The sequence below is a fragment of the Clarias gariepinus genome, chromosome 2, assembly GCF_024256425.1.
Source record: "Clarias gariepinus isolate MV-2021 ecotype Netherlands chromosome 2, CGAR_prim_01v2, whole genome shotgun sequence".
Lineage (NCBI taxonomy): Eukaryota > Metazoa > Chordata > Actinopteri > Siluriformes > Clariidae > Clarias > Clarias gariepinus.
Genome location: NC_071101.1, coordinates 46,214,067 through 46,240,046, shown reverse-complemented (window position 1 = coordinate 46,240,046; position 25,980 = coordinate 46,214,067). Strand labels below are relative to the sequence as shown.

The following is a 25,980-nucleotide window of genomic DNA, read 5'->3' as shown; positions in this document are numbered from 1 at the left end:
GTCTGCTGGAATTGCTCCAGGACCCTGTAGACAGGATAAGCAGTATAGAAGAACTAATAAATCAATTAATGAATGGATGGATTTATTGATTAATGAATTTTTTAGCCCTTTCTGCTAGTTATACAGCACATTTTTCAACTTATTTTTAAATGTACAATGGAACCTTGGATTACGAGCATAATTTGTTTCAGAACCAGGCTCGTATCTCAAAACACTCAAATTATTCATTCCACTGTCACAATTGGGTGGTACTGGCTGTTGGTGCTGTGGGCACAAAGGGAAGGCATAGGCGCAGAGGGTTGTTTTAAACAAAAGAGTCTTATAATAATACAATAACATAAAACATGAATAAAAAAAATAAAAAAAACAACAAAAAAACTAAACACATTATGTCCTAAACATGGAGGAAGCTAAACATACAAGGAGCTACACCAACACTAAAGACACACCAAACAATACTTACAAACACTTGAAACAAACAACACTTCACAAGACCCAATAAGCTCCACACACACTGAAACAAAACACACAAAAAAAAAATAGGACACAGCATGCTGTTTCGTCTGCCAAAATGACTGCTCTTTTTTAACACTAGCTTTACTTCCTGCTAGACAGACACACACACACATACTGTAAGCCATCATTTTATTAAGCAGATTTACAAGAAAACAAGAAAACAATTGGACAAGAATGAAAAAACAAGTTTGGGTTCATCCTTGGTTGACCAGATATGTGCAGTAAGGATGTTATGACACCCTCATAAATAAGTTATAAGGAGAATCACAAGGCGATACACCAGAGCAGATGCCCAGTGGCCCAGCTGAGAAACTCCCAGAGGGGATTTGTGTGAAGGGAGATGGTATAGTTAACAGTGGAGTATCCATAACCTTTCTATAGTTGTGCTTCTCTCTCTCTCTCTCTCTCTCTCTCTCTCTTTCACATGCTCACTTGCTCACACACACACACACACACACACACACACACACACACACACACACATAAACACACACATAAACACACCCACAAACACACCCACAAAGAGGACCAGGAACTAACTCCTGATTGTAGAGAAAACAAAACTGATCTCTCTCTCTCTCTCTCTCTCTCTCTCTCTCTCTCTCTCTCTCGCTCTCTCTCAGTGTGTACAGTAAGTTCAGTAAAATGGCTAAAGCCAGTATTTCAGTGGATCAGGATCAATTCATCTGTCCAGTGTGTCTGGATCTCCTGAAGGACCCTTTGACTCTCCCCTGTGGTCACAGTTTCTGTAAGATGTGTATCAATTGCTGCTGGGATCAAGATGATCAGAAGGGCGTCTACAGCTGTCCTCAGTGCAGAGACACTTTCACATCAAGGCCTATTCTGCGAAGAAACAACACGCTGGCTGAAGTGGTGGAGAAACTGAAGAAGGCGACTGAAGTTCAAGATGCTTCTCCTGCTCAATGTTACACTGAACCTGGAGATGTGGAGTGTGATTTCTGCACCGGGAGAAAACACAAAGCTGTCAAGTCCTGTCTAAAGTGTGTGGCTTCTTACTGTGAAACGCATCTAAAATCTCATTTGGAAGTTCCTGCTTTGAAAAAACACACATTAATTGAAGCTTCAGCAAAACTTCAAGAGAAGATCTGCTCTGAACATAACAAGCTGATCGAAATCTACTGCCGTACTGATCAAACCTGCATCTGTTATTTGTGTACAATGAATGATCATAAAGATCACGACATCGTCACAGCCACAACTGAAAGAGCTGAGAAACAGGTCAGATTAAATAATTTTTGAAATTAAAATATGATTATTATAAGTTTTTTTTTTTGTAACAGGTGCTTTAGTCTGTTGCATGATATTATTTTTCATTCTTAAGTTTAAAATTGTAAGCATATGCTACTTTGCACCCAGATGTCCATAGGAAACAACACTATTTACATCTGCGTTTACAGAATAACTGTAACCCTAAGACTCCGTCCACACGAAGCCGGTGCGTTCCCTATCCGATCATTTTTTTTCGTGAACACGGCGTCGTCTCAAGAAATATCTGCGTACACACGAAACCACTGAAAACGGTGGAGTATATATGCCAGACCAGTATGGGGCGCTGTAATTCTGCCATAGAAATACACTATATATGGAGAAGAAGACTTTGAGCATGCGCATAACCTTGCTCGCTGTATACGAACCAAGATGGTGTTGTCCATTATCGCTTGTTGCTCATAACAGTTGCATAGAAGCAATAGATTTTGCTGTAATAAAGCTAGTAGGCTTTGTAGCAACACGAACACAATCATGTAGTCCGCCATTATTGTTGTTGCTGTTACGCGTGATGTGATGACATCATCGTTTCACAAAATATATGGATTGGCTGTACACACGAAGACGCAAGGGTGTCGTTTTCAGATTTATCCACTTTGGTTTCAGTCTCCTAAAACGCCGGATCCGTGTGGACAAAACGCCAATACGATAAAAAATTTATACGTATACAGCGAAACGCGTCTCCGTGTGGACAGGCCCTAAGAATAACCCTAATCAATTTGGACCAGTTTAAATTCCACAAACAGCAAGAAGGCATTGGTTCAAATGAAGATTATGTGTTTTGGTTATTATAATGTTTACTTTACTGTAACTGATTGTCATAATGTGGTTTGACCAGTTAGTGAACATTTTGAGCCAACATCAAGTTATGCCAAGATGAGGTACAGCTGACATGCAGTACACGCAAGCGCAAACACACACTGTCACACACATACACACACATACACACACAAACACACACACAGTTACTCTCTATATAGATACTCTATACAAGACATGATCATGACCATGCATTTGTGATCACACTTGGTGTGACCACCTCAGAGGTTCTCTTTAATGTCTGCTAAGCTATAGGGCTGAGCTATTATGATCAAAAGTGGAGATGGTGCAGTATCTGCCTGAGACAGGGCTGGGTGTGGCTCAGTTGGTGCAGGGCATCAGGCTCAGGCAAATCTGGGCTGACAGGGAGTATTTCAGGTCCTAAGAACTAACTATATTTCCATGCTAACAGGGCTGTCAGAAGCAGGAGAGAAAGCATAAAAAGGCTTTCAGGAAACATAACAAGGCTCTCTGGAAGTGCCAACATGGATCTTGGGAAGCATAACTAGACTCTCAAGAAGCACAACAGGGTTTTCAGTAAGGCTATCAGCACTTTCATGGCTTTCAGGACAGGGCTAAAAAGTGAGGCTAGGAAGCATACCAGCGCTTTTTAGGCTGCTATTAAAATTCTTTGACTTGGTTCAAGATTGCTGACTGGAGGTCTCTTGAGATGATCCAGCTGGGTAGTGAGCATTGCACCTTTTTCTTGGCGCTCATGCATCCACTCCACTGCATGATCTCACATTATTTTTCAACCCAAAGCTCTGCACATATAGCAAAGGTCGTTACCATAGACCCCCCCCCCCCCCCCCCCACCAAAAAAAAAAAAAAAAAAAAAAAAAAAAAACACTAAGTGAGACCCATTCAATATGCAGTGATGTATTTCCATTCTGCAATAAACTAGTGGTTGGGGGCATGGCATAAACACAGCTATTAAGACATTTAATAAAAGGAAAACATACAAAAACAAACAACCATAAACTGGGAAAAAAATAACAAAACCAGGATAAAACCAGAAACAACCATGATAAAACGCACCCTCTCCCCATCTTCTATACCACTCTATCCTGTATTCAGGGTCATGAGAAGCCTAGAGCCTATTCCAGGAGGCTTAGAGAATGAGGCGGGGTACACCCCGAACAGGGTGCCAATCCATTGCAGGGTGTGAGTGAGTGTTTCACTCACTACAGGCAATTTGGGCCAATTAGCCTAATCAGCATGTCTCTGGGCTGTAAGAGGAAATCAGAGTAGCCAGATAAAACTCACTAAGCATGAGGAGGACATGCAAATCCCATGGACACAAAGACAGGAATTGAACCCAGACCCTGGAGATTCAAGGCAACAGTGCTAACCACTACACCACCGTGCTGCCTATCAACAAAGCATACTAATAGTAAATGAAATAGTAAAACAGATGTAGGACAAGAAGAAACTAAATATGGAAGCTTAAATAATTATAATAATCAGGGGCATCTACTGTAACTACAACAAACAAACACACACACACACACAGCAAACAAACTAGTATTCGCAAACTAGTATTCATAGCTATGAGAAACATGATTGTAATTGGAGTTAATATGTAAATAATTTGCTCATACGTATTGACACCCGCATGTCATTCTTTTATCCTCAGAGTGAGTTAAAGGAGGAGCAGATGAAATCCCAGCAGAGAATCCAGGAGAAGCAGAAGAAGGTGCAGGAGCTGAAACAGGCTGTAAACACTATAAAGGTGAGCAGTGAGCAGAGACAGAGCTGCTCCTAGAAACGCACACAACATGGGCAATATGAAGTAAATTAGCATTTGCACATTAGGGCCCGAGAACATTTAAGACCCAAAGTCCAGTTCATTTTTAATGGTTGTAGCACAGCCACATGAAAGGGAAATTTTCTATGGGTGGAGACTAAACTAATAATTGTTTAAATGCACTTGCACCATAAAAATGTACCCTGATATGTTTACCAGTGTCTTGCCTGTGTTTGGTTCTGGGTGGGCTCTCACAAGAGGGCATTACCCGACCGCAAGAGGAAGCTGATCACGTGATGGGGTCACATAATCCCCTGTTAAAATTGACGTGGGGAGAAGTAAAGGGGTGGAGAAAAATATGGTCAGCATGCTGTTTACCAGGACTCCAACTAAAGCTGGCCAGCTATCTAAACTGAGAGACCGGGGGAGTCAGGGAGTCAGGGAGGTGACCAAGAACCCAATGGTCACTCTGTCAGAGCTCCAGAGGTTCTCTGTGGAGAGAGGATAACCTTCCAGAAGATTGGTGGGTTGCTGCAGAGATGGTTGTCCTTCTAGAAAGTTCTCTTCCCTCCACAGTTGGACTCCAATTAAGCCACAAAAACATCTCAAGGATGATCAGGGGAAACAGGATGCGCCTGAGCTCAATTTTGAGCTTCATGGCAAAGGCTGTGAATACTCATGTACATGTGCTTTCTCAATTTTTTTATTAAATACAATTTTTTAATTTATTCTATTTCAGAATAAGGCTGTGACATAACAAAATATGGAAAAAGTGATGCGCTGTGAATACTTTCCGGATGCACTGTATATATAAAGGGGACACCTAACTACAACAGACACATACGTGTCTACTTTATATATAGAGCATTACACAGTGAGAACAAAATTGCCCAACGTTCGCTTGAAGCGGAGGTACACATCGGCTTACATATCTGCTTTGATCCGTGGCCGAGTACGCTGTACGGAAGTAGATCACTGTTTAGACATGACTTCAAGGTCTGTCTCCTCAGAAATCTAGTTAACTTCCGTCATGGATTCTTCTGTGATTGGTGTGCACTCGTATCTTTCATTTTCTCTTCGCTCACTCCAGGGCATGTGGTCTCTCCTTCGGCAGGTTTGTAAAGGGACAAGGCCTCTAAATCTGGCACAGCTGGTGGGATATGATCCCCTAAGGACCTCAGGCTTGTGTGTGTGTGTGTGTGTGTGTGTGTGTGTGTGTGTGTGTGTGTCCTAACAGCTTAGTGCACAGACAGCAGTGGAGGACAGTGAGAGGATCTTTACTGAGCTGATCAGCTCCATGGAGAAAAAGCGCTTGAAGGTGACGGAGCTGATCAGAGCTCAGGAGAAGACTGAACTGAGTCAAGCTGAACAACTCCTGGAGCAACTGGAGCAGGAGATTGCTGATCTTCAGAAAAGACTTACTGAGCTGGAGCAGCTTTCACACACACACGATCACATCCAGTTCCTCCAGGTAACACTCACTGTCTGTCTTATGAAGACAGCTGTCTAATTTCTTATGAGATCATCAGTTCCTCATGGTATTCTGTTTTATTTTTTCTCTAGAGTTTCCAGTCTCTTTGTATTTCTTCTGGATGTAATGACCCCTTCAGTCTTCCTGTCCATCAACATCTCTCATTTGATGGAGTGAGAAATTCTCTCTCAAATCTGAAAAAGAGATTTGAGGAATTCTGTGAGGAGGAATGCAACAAAATATAATAGATTATACACTTTTAAAAATACACACTAACTTTTTTGTCTCTCCACAGCTGCAGTAGATCAGATAATTTCACCATCAGAGCCACAGAGCAGAGAAGATTTTCTGAAATGTACATACACACAAACACAATTATGTATATTAATTTCATTAAATATTGTTTATTCAAAAAGCAGAATAAAATTTTAATACACTAAAATGTGGGAATAGATATAAAGTGTAAATGAATTAAGACCCATTTTTTAATATTTGGAATTCACCTCAATATTTAGGTATTTACTCCCTGGTCACTTTATCTCTATCTAATGTTAAGGCATTTCTCCCTCATACATCAGTGCTCACAGACAGCTGTCTCACTCTTCACATAAATATACAGTATTCTGTGAATTAAACCCAACATGTTCACATTGTTCAGTTTGTTTTTTTCTCTTTTATTTTAGATTTCTGTTATCTGACTCTGGATCCCAACACGGCACATCGTAACCTCATTCTGTCTGAGAAGAACAGAGCAGTAACAGCCAGTAAAAAAGTACAGACATGTGTTGGTCATCCAGAGAGATTTGATTACTGGCCTCAAGTGTTGTGTAAGGAGAGTGTGAATGGACGCTGTTACTGGGAGGTGGAGTGGACCTGCGCTAATTGTGACTCAATTTCAGTCTCATATAAAGACATCTCCAGGAAAGGACATGCTGATGAGTGTGGGTTTGGACACAATGATCAGTCCTGGAGTTTGGTGGGTTCATCATCTTTTCTCTCATTCTACCACAATGACATTAAGACTGATCTTGGCATTCCATCGTCCTCCAGAATGGGAGTGTATGTGGATCACAGTGCAGGAACTCTGTCCTTCTACAGCGTCTCTGACACGATGAAGCTCCTCCACAGAGTCCACACCACATTCACTCAGCCTCTGTACGCTGGGTTCAGACTCTACTGTTTGTTTGGTTCTACATTTGTGAGATTGTGTGATCCAGAATAAAGTGTGCAGTGTTTTTTTTTCCCTGCACATAGGCATCTGTCTCATTAGCACACAGTCCATATGCACAACTAATTAATTTAACACAACAACTATTTAAGAGGAAATAATATCAATTAAAATATAAACATATCAAATATGACATAATGAAAATTTTCCTTAGAGCTCAGCATGGGCTTCACTTTACATTTACATTTTTCTTGATGTTTAAATTTGACCAATTACAGTTAGATCCTTATAATTATTCTGGAAGATCAAATACAGGCCGGGGGCGGGGGGATGGGGGGATTGTTATTCTGATACTTCTTCAGCAGTGCCTTATTATCATTAAATAACTAATAAATCATATGTTCATTCTGGATGATTAGTGGCTGGCTTTTTCCTCCAAATACATTCAGTGCATATTTTGCTATAAGATGCAAACATGATCAGGCTGCAAGTTAAACTTCTGTCTATAGCTGTCCCTCTACTGCCACCAGTAGTAAACTTTCCAAGTCTCACCATTCTCTGCACCTTTAAAATTGCTCTACCAAAAGCTCACTTTGCTTAATGTAAACAGATGTTCCCTTTCCGACTTCTCTTTATTCAAATCATTGAGTAGCACAAAGCACAAAGTATTAACTCCTCTGCCCTAAAGATATTGGAAAACTTAAAGCTTTATCCCTGACTATTACAAACCACTCACCCTGACACTTAAGAATTCTTTAATTCATGTTTAATAAACCTCTGTTTAAGTTAGGAGAACATCAACATATTAGCAATTAAACACGTTTTTATTCTGTTTAAGTGGAACATCCAAAGTCCCTGGAAATGCGCTGTGACTTTAGAAGTGATGACATATCACTTTGAGTGCATTAATACACGGCTAACCCAAAAAAAATAAAAAAATTAAAAAGGGTCAAATTATTCGAAAGGGTCAAATTATTAGACTGCATCAAGCACCAAAAACAATTAAGGTGATTTGAAATTCCTGAAATTGGGTTAAAAACTCCTCAACACATTATTAATACCTGGATGGACTGTGCTGAACTTTCAAATTTATTTGTCAATTGTTGTCAAAAAAATAAACAAAACAAGACAAAACAATGAATGGAGATCACTTAAATGATTCTAATTGTAAAAAAAAAAATACACTTGTTTATGAGACTCATCAGGAAAAAAAACATTTGAATTTGTTAGGAAGTTTTAAGATTGGACTTTAGAGTAATTAACAAAGTTCATGTAGCCTGATGAGTCCATACTGAGCCTATCCCAAAGAGATGGGTGCATCAGGGTAAGAAGGGAAGCACATGAAGCGATGCACCTTCATGCAGTGTCCACGTACAAGCCACTGGAGGCAATGTTATGATCTGGGGTTGCTTCAGTAGCTCAGAGGGGTATTCCAGAAAGCTTGGTTAACTTACCATTTGGTAAATCATAACCTCTGGGTTGATTTACCCCAAACCTGCATACCATGAGTATGTCGGTTTCAAAACACCTGAGAGTTTAATCAACCACCTACTGGTTACCCAGAGAAAGTGCTCATACACGGTGCATGCATAAAGACATTTTCAATGGATTGCCGATTTCACAAGTCAAAATGGAAAGTCAAATTGAAAAAAGAGAGCGCCATACTTTACAGAGGTTTCAATGCACGCATAGGAAGAATTCAAGCCAATAATAATGAAAAAAAAAGCAATACGGATGCACTGGCTAAAGAAATTAGCTTAGCAAAAAATGAGTGTATTAAATTACAAATTTTACATCGCCTCCCTGCTAAATAATTAAACACCCCTTCCCTTTGACTGTTAAATGAAAGCATTTACTTTTCCCGCCATTCGTTTCTTTAGGTTAAAATACCAATCTATATTGACTAGAAATTTATGGTTTCATATTTAATAAAGTGTGATCCTTCTGGAACCAGAAGCCAGGTGAAAATAAAACACAAAAACGTTTTGCAAAAAGGTAAAATTTGATTACACGATCACTATTTATTAAACATGATTTAGTATATTCTTTCTGTCATGTAGCTAATAGAAAGAAGGCTGAAGCCCATCTAACTGGCGGGGGCCCACCACCACCTTCCCTCAACCCATCTGAGGAGCTGGCTCTGTCGCACTGGACGGCCAGTGACACTAACATGGTGATATGTAAGGTTACCACTATGATTTCTTTTCATAATATGACTTAATAAATTATTATATCTGCCACTTAAAGGCTTTTAAACATGCTTAACGTTTTTATGCAGGTATATTTTCACTGAAGAATGGAGATGATGATGAAGAGACCACATTTGCTGTGACAGAAGTGGACAGTGCTGGTAGATCCACTGAGGTATGATGCATACCATTATAATGCTTGCCTCCTTTTTACATTAAAGTAATAAATTGTCATTGTTTTTCCACAGTACATACCTAGGGATTTCTCCACTGATGAAGGCCCTTCAACCTCAATGCACGAGCTAAGCAGTGTAAGAATTTGTGTGCAGTTGTCCATATTTAAATTTTAAGATTGACAGAATCTTATTAATTTAATTATTTTTTAATAAAAAATCCCAGTTTCCTTCCTAGTTGCCAGTAAAGGAGCTGTATAAGGTCAAAAAACAAATAAGAAAAAGTGACATGGAGATGGACCTTATACAGCTTCAAATAGAAGAAAAAAGGCTATCCATTAAAAAAAGCAACACTAGAAATTGAATTACTGGAGCGTCGCCTTTAGGTGAGAACTTGTGCGTATATTAATCTGGTGCATGTTAAAAGTGTTGGGTTTATAAAGCAAAGTAATTTAAAAAAACATTTTATTTCATTTTACTTGTTTTTCAGGAAATAAAGAAATGAACTACACAGAAGACCAGTGCAAACAATTTAATAAAAGTAATTTTGAAAAATCCTGTCTCTCAAAAGTCTTCCATCTCTGTAGAGGTTCCTCTGGGCCATCTTCTTCAATATAAGGAGGGTGGCTCTCTCCTCTCATAGTGGCAATGTTGTGAAGCAACCCTCTCTGGACTGACCCAGAGCCCACGCAGACACTGAAACCTACTGTAGATATGAGGATTCCTTTGGTCATCTCCACCTTGGCCCATGTTCGGCTGTGAGCCAGGTTATAGCATGTCTATGGTCCAGGATCAGCTTCAGGGTAGGGTGTCATTAAATAGGGCAGACAAGGGTATCCTCTGTCCCCCAGCAAGTAACCATTGTACTGTCCTGTAATGATTTAAGTGTACAATACAAATGTAGTAAAAATAAAACATTGGATAAAGCAAAACATACTGTGCTGAAATGTCTGGCATAATGATGACTCGCAGAAAATTCTGGCATCATGCACAGATCCTGGCCATTTTACCTTATTATTAGTAATGATGTAAGTTGACTTACATATTACGTATAGTTAGTGAAAAAAAGTAATAAGTTTAATGATTTTACCAAGGCAAAAAATTAAGGACACAAAATCAAGTTGTTACCTGTACAATGATACTATGAATCGATTTCCTATTAACATAGTGTCCCTCATTTATTTAAGTAGCAATGTTGGTGACATCAATGCACCCAATTTCTTTTGGAAACACTGAAATAGAAAGTCATATATGGAAGGATCAAGTGTGTGTATGCGGGATAAATACATGTATACAGTAGATATAAATAGTATGACTACATTAATATTTAATTATTTAATTATTGCATTAATATTAAATATGCATCATTGATTTTACTACAAAGGACAAACCTGCCACTCTGTGGAATTCCTCTTTAATAATACACGGAGGTTTATGTCCAGGGAACTGTACACATGTGTGTAAGAAGCGTTTAAGTGCCAGACATACAGTACAGTTGCCTTTCCCACATGCTCTGCATCGCCCACATTGTACAAAAAATGCCCTGACGAAAAAAAAACAAAGTGCTATGGACATAATGTTTACTGTTCTAAGCGCAGACCCGCCGTTTGTGACATTTGCAATATGCGGTTTCAAGAGATGTGTTAAGTAAATTAATGATTCCCTTGAAAACTGATAACGCTCTTTCAAATAATCATTAGGGAATAGAAAGACATTAATAAGTGGACTTATACCTGTGTCCCATATAACCGTATAATTTGTGCCTCCACGTCCATAGGATAATCATTAAAAGGGTGCGCCATGCTCAATAACCTTCTGAAACAAACTTACCTTGGAACATAACCTGCTACCGAGCGGGTCATGAAAGTTACCTCCGTTTTTGAAACCGAAATTTGAGGTTTTCCACTAACTTACCCTTAAACGTGCCTAGGTATGTCACATAACCTGCTTTCTGGAATACCTCCCAGAAGTAACTCAACACAATACAAACACATACACACATTTTATTTAAAATATGATTTTTTTTCCTGCTTACTGTGTGACACCCACCAATAGTTTGTAACAATTGTGTGTTTTAAGATTTACTTTACGTTTTTTTTTTTTTTTTGTGTGTGTTTTTTTTTTTTTTGGTATACATGTATTTGACTATGGGTTGAACTGCCAGATTCTATACGGTAGTTGTCAAGGTTCGCCACTAGGGGGGTATGCATCAGAGTAAGCGCTAGTCGCGAATGCAGCCGCCAGGCTTCTGTTTCTCAGACAGAGAACAGCCTGATTGAACGCAAGCCACTAATGTCTCCTGTCTCTACCTTTCCCTGTCTGAAACAGGTTACTAGCATGTTTAATTTAATCACAATGTACCCCATAGGATGTTTAAAACCTGTGATGTAATTCCAGTTAAGTTGTAAAATATACAAATTGAGTTGTGCAGTTTAAACTAAAAAGTTAGTTGCCTTTTAAAGAGAAGTTTTGCTAGATCCCGTGGTTAAACACAAGGTAATGGTTGCTTTATTTATTTATTTATTTATTTTCTGTAGTTATTTTTGATTTAGGGTTTCTGGACATTTAAAAAATATATATATGTTTAATATTTAAAATAGATATTCCTGTTTAGTTAAATCTCATGTATGAATATTGGTAGTGTAACTGATTTTATTTCTTTTTTTTGGGTAGTTTTAAAGGTAATTGACATGTTTATTTATTTGTAAAATTGTTAGAGTGTCAAGTGTGTTATTTTGTATAATATGTTGTTGATATTTACTATGTATTAAACGAAGAAAAGTGATCAAAGGGCCGAAACTAGTCAGTGACAGGATGCTGTCAGGACGCTAATATAATATACAATGTCATACTGTATTTTTCTGTTACACTTGGTAACCTACGTCAATTAAACCCAAGTCATTAAACAGAATTAAACTTTATTTGTTATGTACTGTATATAAATCTGTGAGACTGAAATCACAATTTAATAGAAGAATGTTAAATTAAGTTATAACGAGAAAATTATGTATGCAAAAACAAACTAGAAGGAACAAATAAGAAAATCAGCCTGTTTAATGAAGATAGAGAACAGCCAGATTGAAAGCAAGCCATTAACGTCTCTTGTCTCTACTTTTTCCTGTCTGAAACGAACACCTAATCTGTCAACAGGTCATGGCGGCCTGAGGTCTGTAATATAAGCTGTTAGTGATTTCTAGGCCTACAAGGTGCAGAAACCTCATAGAAATTCTACAACATTGAACTATATGTTGAGTAAATATTGTGATGTAGGAGCTAACAGCTTAATATAAACACACACACACACTCACACTGCACAATAAAACAAAAATTTACAGCTCTGGAAAACATGCCAGTTATTTTTATCTATCATTTGTAAACAGTTAGCTCATACTTCATGAATCCCTCAATGTAACTGTCTCATCCTCAGAGTGAGTTAAAGGAAGAGCATATGAAAAACCAGCAGAGAATCCAGGAGAAGCTGCTACGTGGTGTGGTATGGAAAGCCAGACTATGAGATGTTTAGATGTTTATAAGAGCCCTAACGCAGGGCTTTAGAGGGGGTCAGTGAAATGGAAGTTGTGAGAGTGCCCATAATTTGCACAGGAAGACCTTTCCGTTTGGAGATAGCGTGGGATTATTAATTAATGATTAATTAAAATGAATTGAAACCCAAAATAAACAGAGCCCTGTTGTCTATGGGAGAATGGACCAGGCTCTGAAAACTAAAACTAAAAACTCTAAAAGATTCTCTCCTATACTTACCGAGGATTCATTTGAGAAATAGATTGGGGTTTGTGTCTTTTTTTTTTTTTTTTTAACCTGAGAGCATGCGCTTAATATAGGACAGTGAGCTGCTCTCTCTCTCTCTCTCTCTCTCTCTCTTTCTTTTGCTGACGTCTTAGGGAAGCACAGGCTGGGTCTTTGCCGCTGTCTCTCAACTGTCTGTGCGCTTGTTGCTTGTCTTTTTTTTTCTTTGTCATTGTCTTAGTCTTAATCTTTGGCCCTAATACTTTACCAAGGCTACATAAATGATCGCACAAAGTGCAGAGGTATCAGGACTCTTAATAAACACACAGCCAGGTGTGGAGTATCCAAGCTGATTGCCTTGTGCTTGCATTGCTTGGTAACCGCGTGTATAAATGCTCGCACCTCTGCCTGTTCAGAACTCCGCGGGGTAGCAGAGTTGACCCGTTCTGAACAGTGCAAAGCATTTTCGCGCGGTTCTGCCCCTCGTGAGATCTGCGTCGTTACAGAAGCAGAAGAAGGTGCAGGAGCTGAAACAGGCTTTGAACACTATAAAGGTGAGCAGTGAGCAGAGACAGAGCTGATCCTAGAAACACACACAACATGGACAACATGGAGTCATTAAGAATTAAATTAAAATTAAAATTTAGTTTGTCATGTATGTACACAACCATACAGGCATTCTTTGCTCAGTGGGAGATTTCTCGCCTGCCATGCAGAAGGCTTGGGTTTATTTCCCACAAAAGTACCCTAACCAAAGTCATTAGATGCAATGCTGGTCCCAAGCCTGGATAAAATAAATAAGTTGTGCCAGGAAGAGCAACCAGCGTAAAAATCTGTGCCAAGTTGCTGTGTGGATGGGGTCTACTGTGGCGACCCCTTGACATGATGAAATATGTAAAATATGCTGTGATATGTAAGTAAAAGAAACTAAAAGTTGATTTTTTTTTGTTTGGTGAAACATGTTAGATATTTTCAATATCTCTTTCACAACATACAGCACCAACACCACTAAGGAAGAGAAGTTGAATTGATATAAAACAGAAGGTAAATGTCAACCATTTATTTTAATATTTCAGGAGTAATAAATGTGTAACCATTGAATTAATGATACCAACACAACCAAAAATTGGTTGTTTAATTTTGTTGTTGTTTAATGCTTTCAGTACACTCTAAAAACAACCCAACCTTAACTCAGCTGCTGCGTCACTATTGGACAGAACACACAATGGGTCGGTAAGACCCAAGTGCTGCGTTTTACCATTTAACCCAGAATTCCGGGTTGTTCATTTGACCCAAATTAAACATACCACAATCATTTCTTCTGACAACTGTAAAATATTATTAAATATGCAACCAGTCTTTCTGGACACTTAAGTGAACTTTCTACAACCTTTAGTGAAGATTACTTAGTAATTTATTTAAAATTACATTTAAGATAACATTTAGTAAATTTAGGATTTTATTTATGTGTGCTAACAAAATTCACTTTTCTCATAACATACAGTACAGCCGGCAAGTGGCACAGAATATAAAAACATGAACTTCCCACAGGCCCATATCAAAGTGCTCCCAGCACAACTAATCTCATAAGATCAATTCAGGTCACTGTACTTATGATCTTATTACATATGTCATTTGCAACCTAGTAAACCAGGTTGAGTTTAGACTTATTTGGCAAATAAATGTTTAATTACAACCCCAAATCAAAAAAAGTTCGGACAGTATGAAAAACACAAATAAAAAAAGAAAGTAGTGATTTCTAAACTTACTCTGACATGTATTTTATTGCAGACAACATAACCACACAAAATATTTCATGTTTTGTCTGGTCAACTTCATTTCATTTGTGAACATGCATCTTTTCCTGTCATTCAGACCTGCAACACATTCCAAAAAAGGTTGTGACAGGAGCAATTTAGGGCTAGTAATCAGGCAAATTGGTTAAATAATGATGTAATTTCAAAGGGGTGATGTCAACAGGTAATTTTGAAAAAGTATTTGGTACAAAAGCAGCATCCAAGAAAGGTCTATTCCTTTCAAAGCAAAGATGGGCAGAGGATTGCCAGTTTGCCAACAAATATGTGACAAAATTATCGAAATTTTCAAAAACAATGTCCCTTAAAAAAGATAGGAAAACATTTGGATATTTTATCTTTAACAGTGCATAACATAATTAAAATATTCAAGGAATCTGGAGGAATTTCAGTGTGTAAAGGACAAGGACTCAAGCCTAAGGTGAACAACCATTGTTTTCGATCCCTCAGGCGGCATTTCATGAAGAATCATCATTCATCTTTAAGCAATATCACCATGCTACTTTGGCAAACCTTTGTCAAGTACCACAATACATGGGTACATCCACAAATGCCAGAAGCGTGTCGACTTCTCTCTGGAATAGACCATCACACAGTGGAAATGTGTACTGCGATCAGATGAATCAGTATTTCAGGGTTTTTTTTTTTGGAAGAAATGGACGCTGTGTGCTCCGGACCAAAGAGGAAAAGGATCACCCAGACTGTTACCAGCAAAATGTCCAAAAGCCACGGTCTGTCATGGCATGGGGTTGTGTCAGTGCCCTTGGCAAAGGTAACTTGCACTTCTGTGATGGTACCATTAATGTTAAAAAGTTCATAGAGATTTTGAAGCACAATATGCTGCCTTCAAGAAGACATCTTTTCCAGGGACACCCATGCATATTTCAACAAGACAATGCAAAACCACATTCTGCACACATTAAAAAGTCCTGGCTGCAGAGGAAGAGGATACAGGTACTTGACTTGCCTGCCTGCAGTCCCGAACTGTCTCCAATAGAGAATGCAAAATGCGACAACGAAGACCCCGTACTGTTGCCCATCTTAAGACTTGTTTGCAGGAAGAATGCAATAAAATTACACCTGAAACACTTTATCACTTGGTGTCTTCAGTCCCTAAACATCTTTTACGTGTTGTAAAAAGGAATAGCAACATTACAAAGTGGTAAATGCTTTACTGTTCCACCTTTTTTTTAAATGTGTTGCAAGAACCAAAATTGAAATACATGTTTATTTTAAAAAATAAAAAATTTAATTCATGAGGAACACATTAAATAATGTGCAGTTGTATCGTCTGCAATAAAATACAAGTCAAAGTAAATTTAGAAATCACTATTTTCTTTTTTTTATTTGCGTTTTCCATACTGTCCCAACTCTTTCTGATTTGGGGTGGTCAAATTATAATGTATGTATTATGTATTTGTTTATACTTTGGTGTCATTAGGCATATCAACCTGAATTAAAACGCTCCTTAAATAAAGGGTAAATTTATTTTTGAAAAATTAAGTAAGTTTAACATATCAGTTCTGTAATAGACTAGTATGAATTAAATTTACTTAAAATATTTAGTATGTAAATGTTGCCGAGTGGCGCAATGGTAAAGTGCTCGCCCTATCATCCGGAGATCGCAAGATTCCCGGGTGACGCTGTAACCTCTTTCAGCCGGAGGTCTTGTGAGAGCTGATTGGCCATGGTCTCTCACAGGGAAGGGGTGAGACAGATACTTAGTGCTCCCACATTAATCATGGCTCTACAGCCAATCAGGGGCATCTGTGAGCTCACGCAAACGGAAGGAGCGGAAAGCGCTGTCCTCCGAGTGTGTTACGCCGCACCCGACGAGCAGTTCAAAAAGATGCGGTCGGCTGGTGTCACGTGGTTCGGAGGAAACATGTGAATGTCTTCAGAACTCCCGTGGTACACTGAAAAAAATTATACTTTGAATCAACTTTTTTAAAAATTGCTTCAAATTGTTACAAGTATTTTTTTTTACTTTTTCTCAAATCAAATATTATAATTTTATTTAAGGTTTAATTTTGATTAAATACAGATATATTTTTAAGTTTCCCCAAAGCAAAAAAAAAATTCATCTATCCAAATCAAAAACCAACGTTGTTACAATGCCTTAGGCCAGTAAAACTAATTTTTCGACTTTGTAACAACTTGATTATATCACTTTAGAAAAACCTAAAACGTTTTTACCTTAAAAGAAACAAATTACGTTCAAGTAATAGGAGTAAATTATAGTAGTATTCTTTTTCATTATTCTTAAGTTAAAAGTATGATTATGTACTAACTTATTTTTATAAATCATATGTAAAAATCAATAAAGCCTTTTTCTGAAATAAAGAATATACTTATCTCTAAGCCAAAAAAGTTCATTTATGTAGAAAAGTTTCATTTATAAATGAAGACAATAAACAAACAAGTTCTCCTCCAAGAACATTTATTACCAACCTTGAAACCATACCATGTTGTACTATTAAATTATTTCTCTAATTTAAAGACACATTATATATTACATTATATTGCCAAAAGTATTGGCTCGCCTGCCTTCACATGCATATGTAGCTCAGTGGTTAAGGCATTGGACAACGGTTGGGAAGATCCCAGGTTCAAACCCCACAACCACCAAGTTGCCACTGTTGGGCCCTTGAGCAAGGCCCTTAACCCTCAACTGCTCAGATGTGTAATGAGATAAAAAAAAAAATGTAAGTCGCTCTGGATAAGAGCGTCTGCCAAATGCCTAAATGTAAATGTAAATGTAAATATGCACTTGAGTAACATCTACTTCTTAATCCATAGGGTTTAATATGATGTCGGCCATTTGCAGCTATAACAGCTTCAGCTCTTCTGTGCAGTCTTTCCACAAGGTTAAGGAGCATGTATGTAACTAATGTTAATACATACTATGATTTAAAAAAATAATGGCCCTGTGTAAAAGTTGCGCTGCAGCTGATAATTCCACTGACCTCGTATTTGTCAATATGAAGGGGCAGAGGTAGTTGTGTGGTTTTTGGATGTTGGTATACTGATTGGAAGCTTACAGGTTCAAATCCTAGCCCCAACAAACCTGGAGCTTTTGAGCAAAGCTAATAATAAGAACAAGAACAAATGCTTACCAGTGCTTAATCAGTTGGTCCACATCTTCCACTTAATACAGCATAAGACATTTCAGGGGAAAGTCTGTTCATACATTCACCTCCAGGCTCTAGGCATGTAAAAACAAACATAGTATTGTTTAATTTAGTGCGTCACAGCCAACTTCATTTGGATGCCTTGCTCAGCTCTTGTGGCTTCCATTCACAATATTACATTTGACACCAAGCTAATTTCTGCTTTTTTGAGCAAGTACATACTAGATCAAGAACTTGAAGATGAAGATTATATCCCTGGTCTTCTTTCTGACAATTCCTCCCTTGTTTCTGATGATCTCAATGAGTTTGTAGTGTTGCTTGTCCAAGGAAACCAGCAATCTTGCTTAAAGTGAAGCAGTTGTAATTCTCAGAAACTCATTACTGATCTTAAAAAAAAACAAGTAAAAATAAAAAATTGGACTGGCTCAAGTTCTTAGCAAATCTTAATTACAGTATGTATAGAAAGAATCACCGCCCCCCCCACACACACCTTTAAAATAACTGCATTTTGTTGCTTTGCAAGTGTTCACTACTCATAATATAAAAAAAACCCATGAATATAATTCAGTTTTGCAGGATAATTGAAAATATTTTCTGTTATTATCAGATAATTCAACTACTAACTTTCAGTGCTCCATCATTTTGAGGGAGTTTATTTTAGGTGTCATGATTTATGCCCTGTCTGCCGTGTTTTTCCCACGCTGTCACTCTCTCTCCATGTGCTTATGTTTTCCCTAGCCTGTCTGTGTCTTTTCCCACGCCCCTGTTTTCGTCCTGTCGACACACCTGTCTCGAATCCACCACTGATTACTCCAGGATTTAAGCACGTGCTGCGTAAATCGCTGCCTCAAATCGCTGGATAATTGAGTAATGTTTTAATTAATTCTCTCACATTTTGTTTTCTCGTCTTCACGTTGCCAAGCCTGTTTTGTTTTCTCGTCTTCTCGTCTCTCGCTTCACGTTTTGAATTGTCGCTTCGTTGTTTGATTTTCTGGTTTTAATCTTGCGCTTTCTCATTTTGACTTCGGGTTTGATTAACGTTTTTTGATTGTCATCCCACTGCTTGATTTCACGATCTACGACCTAACGCTTCCTAGTTTGACTACGCCTCCTGGTTTGCGCTTTTTGCTTAGACGCTCCGCTGATTGACCCTCCGGATTTCGACCCATGCGTTCGCCTCCTGACCACAATTCCGTTTAACATTGCTGTTACTCAACTGCACTTGGATTCATCGCGTTTAAACAACGACTCAAGACGCATCTGTTTCTCCAGTACTTGAACTGACCCCCCCCCCAAAAAAAAACCCTCTTCCCAGTTGTGTTGGTCTAATAGCACTTAGTTATTAACCTAGTTAACCCAGTGTAAGTATGTATCCAATGATGTAAACTTTAAAGCACTTTTTGTAAGTCGCTCTGGATAAGAGCGTCTGCCAAATGCCTAAATGTAAATGTAAATGTTTTGCTTCGGCCCATGACAGAATAATCCAGCCATCAATATAGATCTAGCAGATGTTGACAGCATGAGATCAGCGATGAAGAGTCAAGGTGCACTTCTCAGAGTTCAACAGCAGGAGATGCTCAACACCAAGCAAGACCTCGCTGACGTCACGACCCAGCTCCAATGTCCCCAACTCTCTCCAATGTCAAGCATGGACTCCTACATGCAACATGAACCACGTCCTTCTGCCCCTTCTACCTATTAAGGAGATCCAGGCACCTGCAGATCATTCCTCTCCCAGTGCTTATTGATTTTTGAACTACAGAACTCTACTTTCACTTCTAAACGCTCTAAGGTGGCATATGTGATCATGTTTCTTTAGGGGAGAGCCAGAGAGTGGAGCACGGCATTCTGGGAGGCCCATGCCCCCTGTTGCTCAAACTTTGAGCATTTTTCTCAAGAAATAAGGAGGGTATTTGATTGCTCATGTTGCGGCAGAGAAGCAGGAAGTAAGCTATTGAATCTCTGCCAGGGTTCCCACTCAGCCTATGACTATGCCCCAGGAACTCCCCTCCTTGCTCCAGGAGCTTATGGATCTGGCAGGCCGAGTGGATTCACGTCTTTGTCTTCGCAGATCAGTCAGGACACCACCACTCCAGGTCAATCCAAGACCACAAGCCCACAAACAGAGGGAGACCATGCATTTGGGCAGGACCCGCATCTCTCTTGAGGAACGACGACGATGCAGGGCCTGTTTCTACTGTGGAAGGTCCTCTCCCGCGGGGGCTGGGTTCTTCTTCGTAGGCAAAAAAGATGGGTCCCTCCACCCCTGCATTGATTATAGGGTACCCTCTTCCACTAATGACCACTGTCTTCGAACTTCTCCAAGGAGCCAGGCTATTCACAAAGCTGAATCTACGCAATGCATACCACCTTATCCGTATTCGAGAAGGTGATGAATGGAAGACAGCCTTTAACATCCCAACAGGCCACTATGAGTACCTAGTGGTCCCGTTTGGTCTGACTAATGCCCCAGCAGTCCAGGCCCTAATCAATGATGTCCTCAGGGATTTCCTAAACTCGTTTGTGTTTGTCTATCTGGATGATATCTTGATATTTTCCAAAGATTTGGAAGAACATCAATGTCACATGCGACAAGCGCTGCAAAGACTCTTGGAGAACAACTTGTTTGTCAAAGCTGAGAAATGAGATTTCCACACCACATCAACCATGTTTCTTGGGTTTGTCATAGGCCCTTCCGGCATCCAGATGGAGCCCGCCAAGCTCTGAGCAGTTACAGAGTGACCCACGCTCACCTCACGACAGGAACTTCAAAGGTTCCTGGGATTTGCAAACTTTCACCGCCACTTTATCCACGGCAACCCTGACCTCTTCCAGGACACCACTTTGTTGGAATCAGGAGACCGAAAAAAGGCTTCTTGTAGCTCAAGAGACAGTTCATGTCAGCCACTATCCTCATCACACCTGATCCATTACATCAATTTGTCGTCGAGGTTGATGCCTCCAGCACTGGGGTAGGAGGCGTACTCTCCCAGAGGTCCGCTTATGACAATAAGCTGCATCCTTGTTTTTTCTTCTCACACCGCTTAACCCCTGCCAAAGCAAACTATGGCATCGGTGACGGAGAGCTCCTAGCCATTAGGCTGTCCCTGGAGAAATGGAGACATTGGTTAGAGGGATCTGAGGTCGCATGGTTCCTGGTTTGGACCTACCACAAGAACCTTGAGTAACTATGAGGCGCCAAGAGACTTAACTCCCGCCAGGCGCAGTGGTCGCTGTTCTTTGCCAGGTTTAACTTCACCCTCTCCTATTGCCCTGGGTCCAAGAACTTCAAACCTAATGCCCTTTCCAGACAGTTTTCGCCTACCTAAGAGTCCACTGCCTTTAACACTATTCTCCCTTCTCCCTGTTAGCTTGCAGCTGTCGAGATGGACATAGAATCCAAGGTCAAGCAGGCCCTGTCCCATGAACCAGGGCCCAGTAATGCACCCGCAAACTGCCTCTTTGTACCCGCCCCCCACCCCCCCACAGGTCTTCTAAGACCTCTACCGATTCCATCCCACCCATGGTCTGATATTGCACTAGATTTTGTTACAGGACTACCTATCTCCGATGGCCACACCTGTATCATGACTGTAGTTGACCATTTCTCCAAGGCAGCCCACTTCATCCCCCTGTCAAAACTTCTGTCTGCAAAGGAGACAGCAGAACTCCTGATCCTCCATGTTTTCAATGTCTATGGTCTTACCAAAGACATTGTCTCTGATCGTGGCCCACAGTTCACCTCTCAGTTCTGGGAGGCATTCTGTAAGCTCATCGGACCCACCCCTAGTCTGTCATCAGGATTTCACCGACAATCCAATGGGCAGACGGAGAGGAAGAACCAGACCCTCAAGGTCACTCTGAGGTGCATGACCTCCTGGAAGGTCGCCTCGTGGAGCAGAATCCTGCCCTGGTTCGAATATGCCCACAACTCCCTAGTCTCGTCTCCTCCGCGCTGTCTCCCTTCCAGTGCTGCCTGGGTTACCAGCCGTCCTTGTTCTTATTCCAGAAAGAGGAGGTCAGCGTCCTGTCTGTCCAAGCCTTCATCTGCCGTGGCAGGAGGACCTGGTATCTGGCCGTGAAAACGCTGCTACAACAAAGCAGAGCCTACAAGAGACAAGCAGACCGTAGACACTCTCAGGCCCCCAAATACAGGACTCAACAGGGAGCCCATCCTCATTTGGGTGAAAATAAAGCAGGAATTTATCCGAATTCATAGTGTGTTAGGTGGCAGGCAATTCAGCATAACAATTGATGTTAATTTGTGTTAATACAGGATAGGGCAAAGAGTCATACTCTCCACCAAAGACCTTGCTCTAAAGACCCTCTCTCGCAAGCTTTCCCCTCGTTACGTCGGCCCCTTCATCATAACCAAGATTGTCAATCCTTGCGCTGTTAATGTAATTCAATTCAATTCAATTTTATTTGTATAGTGCTTTTAACAATTTACATTGTCACTAAGCAGCTTTACACAATCAAAATAATTAAGTTTGTATGAAATGTGAATGTGAATGAATCAAAATGTTATGATTGTCAAATGTTATGTTAAGCTCTTGCTTCCCTCTACGATGTGACGGATAAATCCCACATTCGACGTATCCCACCTACGTCGCCTCGCCTCATGCCCATTAAGTACTAAATGTAGCTCTTGAGGTCTACTTTATTTTACTTAATTTTAAAATAATGTAAAATCTGCATAACAACATGAAGTGATCCCTATCTGTGCTGCTACTACTTCTGACTGAGCAAAGTCTGCTTCCATCAGTTCCACCAGCAGTCGCTTTATCACAGTCTTAGTTAGATTAAATTCTTGTCAAAGCTAGAATAGTCTTGTTTGTTACATTAAGCTGAGCACCATGGACCAAAGTTGCTTAAGGAGTCAGTGGTCTGTTAAACAATTCAATTCAATTAAATTTTATTTGTATAGCGGTTTTAACAACAGTCATTGTCGCAAAGCAGCTTTACACAATCAAAAGAATTATATAAATTTGTATGGAATGTGAATGTATATTAATTAAAATGGTCAAATAGTCCCTGGTGAGCAAGCTGAGGGTGACAGTGGCAAATAAAAAACCCTCTGAGATGGCAATAGGAAGAAACTTCAGAGGAACCGGACTCCACAGGGAGCCCATCCTCATTTGGGTGAAAATAAAGCAGGAATTTATCTGAATTCATACTGTGTGTTAGGTGGCAGGCAGTTCAGCATAACAGTTGATGTTAATTTGTGTTAATATGAAGTCCAGGTAGTTATTTGAGACTGAAGTAGACTCGTAGGAAATTTCAGTCCTGAACTATCGAGCAACTGCAGCAAAGTCAAGTCCTCAGAGAAACAGTTGTCAACATCAGTCGAGGCCAGAATCGTCTTTATGGTAGAGTGAAACCGTCCCCAGACACTGGACACATTTCAAAGAGTGAGATCTCGTTCCATGTGACGAGATCTCCAACCAGAAGTGGGGCACCAGGATGGGTCAGACAGGTCCAGAAGGCAGAGGGAGTCTGGATCATTGGCAGCTCACGAACGACATGTGTAGCTCAACAGAGAGAGGGAAAGAGAGAGGGGGGGAGAGAGAACAGGAGAGGGGAGAGCAAAAGAGGAGAGATAACAGTTAGGTATGGTCACAGTCACATAATGTATAATGTGATCGTATATTTAGTCTAGAGTGCAAGCAGGGACTCCGGCAGTGCTAACTATAACAGCATAACTAAAAGGGAGAGCTATCTATTCATAAAAATCTTATAAAAATCTATTTATAAAAATGCTTGATTAAATTAAAAGGTTTTTAGCCTAGACTTAAACACTGAGACTGTGTCTTTGTCCCAAATACTATTTGGAAGGCTATTCCATAACATTGGGGCTTTGTAATGTAAAAGCTCTGCCCCCAGCTGTAGTTTTCATAATACGCGATACTGACAAGCAGCCTGCATCCTTTGATCGAAGTAGGCTTGGTGGATTGTAAGACACTAGCAGTTCACTTAGATACTCCGGCGCAAGACCATTTAATAATTTATATGTCAAAAGTAGTATTTTAAAATCACTGCGAAATTTCACAGGGAGCCAATGAAGTGAAGATAAGATAGGTGTGATGTGCTCGTATCTTCTGGTTTTAGTGAGGACTCTTGCTGCTGCATTCTGGACTAGCTGAAGCATGTTTATGCACCTAGTTGAACAACCAGACAGTAAGGCATTACAATAGTCTAACTAGAGGTTATAAAAGCATGAACTAGTTTTTCTGCATCGTTTAGTGACAATATATTCCTTAACATTTCTGAGATGAAAGAATGCTATTCTGGTAATATGATTTACATGAGCTTCAAATGAAAGACTAGAATCTATAATTATGCCGAGGTCTCTTACTGTTGCACTAGATAGAAGTGAAAGGCCATCTAATGTTACAGTGTAATTTAAAATCTTGCTTCTAGCTGCATGCAGTCCTATGACTAGAACTTCTGTCTTATCAGGATTAAGCAGAAGGAAGTTAATTAGCATCCAGTACCTTATATCCTTTACAATTCTCCTTTAACATCTTGACGTAAAAAGCAGGCAATCCAGCAAGGCTTAATTGTTGAATTTGTCTTTTAGAGCTGTAAGGAACATTTGCACAAACTGGAGATGAAGTGGTGCAGTTCTCCTAGATACAGTGGGGGAAATAAGTAATTTATAACATTTGTATCATGTGCTGTTTCTGGATTTTTAGTTGATATTCTGTCTCACTCCTTTACCATAAACCTAAGATAAAATTATAAGCCCTTCATTTCTTTGTAAGTGGGCAAACTTAGAAAATCTGTAGGGGATCAAATACTTATTTTCCCCACTGTAACTAGATAACTCTCCTCCTTGGATAAGACCCCTCTTCCACTGAGCTGAATTTGAAACCGACATCTCCTGATTTTAAATTGGCTCTAAAGTCCTTGCGGTCTCTACTAGTTCGGTTAATTTTTCAAGTTTAGTGACCCCACATTGAGCCGTAATATGATGTAAACAATTGCATAAGTATATAAAAATGGCTCTACAGAATATTTTGACATGAGCAATGTGAGCAATAAGGATGTGTTATTGACATAAAGTCACAATACAGTCCGTTAAGGAATTTAATGATGTTCTACTGAACCCCACATAAATGACAATTAAACTGGTAACTACACTCCCGACATAAGGAGTTATTAAAACGAGACTACAGACTTTTAGTCAAGTCAAATCAAGTAGGCTTTTATTATCTTTTAAAACATATACAATCTAGTACACAGATAATAATATGTATAACAAATAATACATATTATACAAAAGAGCAGTTACAGGTTGGTATGAACAATTGTTAGATGGTTCATCAGTGTGTTTGCAAGTGTGTGTTTATCAGTCTAATCCCTTTTTGTTGTAGAGATGGATGGCTTGTGGAAAGAAGCTGTGACACGGTTTAGATGTGATCCCCCGAATGCTTCGGTACCTTTCTCCAGATGGCAAGAGAATGAAAAGTGAGTAAAGGGTGTGTCTGAACAGCCACAATGCTGGTGGTTTTGGGGATGATTTGCATACAGGTTACAAAGCACTTTCTTAGCATTAGTGCTAGATGAATAAAAAGGTTCCACATCTAAGAGTCACAAATTCCACCAGTGATGAGCAATAGCTAGAAACTAGAACAGAGATCTTATTCCATGTTGACGTAAACACACCATCTGTCACTGTAAGTCTGACCGCAGACTCGCATTTCTGTCTGTGCGAAATGAGGCTAGGCCGTCTAGCTGAATGGCAGCATCTGGAACTTTGTTGCTGAGCCATGTTTTTGTAAAAAACAAAGATGCAGCTGTCTCTAAACTCGTGCTGTGTAGTCTGCTGGAGTTTGGTGTAGTCCAATTTATTGTCCAGGTTGCAGACGTGAGATAAAATGATGGATGGGAGAGCCGGCTGGCTAGGGTTTGTTTT

At 39.6% G+C, this 25,980-nt stretch overlaps 1 protein-coding gene across 1 annotated transcript; it reads left to right on the top strand.

Annotated features, from left to right (window-relative positions):
• The first annotated feature begins 1,141 nt into the window (after nucleotides 1-1,141).
• Nucleotides 1,142-7,330, top strand: LOC128506326 (E3 ubiquitin-protein ligase TRIM16-like). The gene is made up of 6 exons (XM_053476747.1): nucleotides 1,142-1,755; nucleotides 4,259-4,354; nucleotides 5,607-5,840; nucleotides 5,933-6,059; nucleotides 6,136-6,195; nucleotides 6,524-7,330. The coding sequence occupies exons 1-6, from the start codon at nucleotides 1,162-1,164 to the stop codon at nucleotides 7,060-7,062; spliced, it is 1,650 nt and encodes a 549-aa protein (XP_053332722.1). The 5' UTR covers nucleotides 1,142-1,161; the 3' UTR covers nucleotides 7,063-7,330.
• Nucleotides 7,331-25,980: the final 18,650 nt, after the last annotated feature.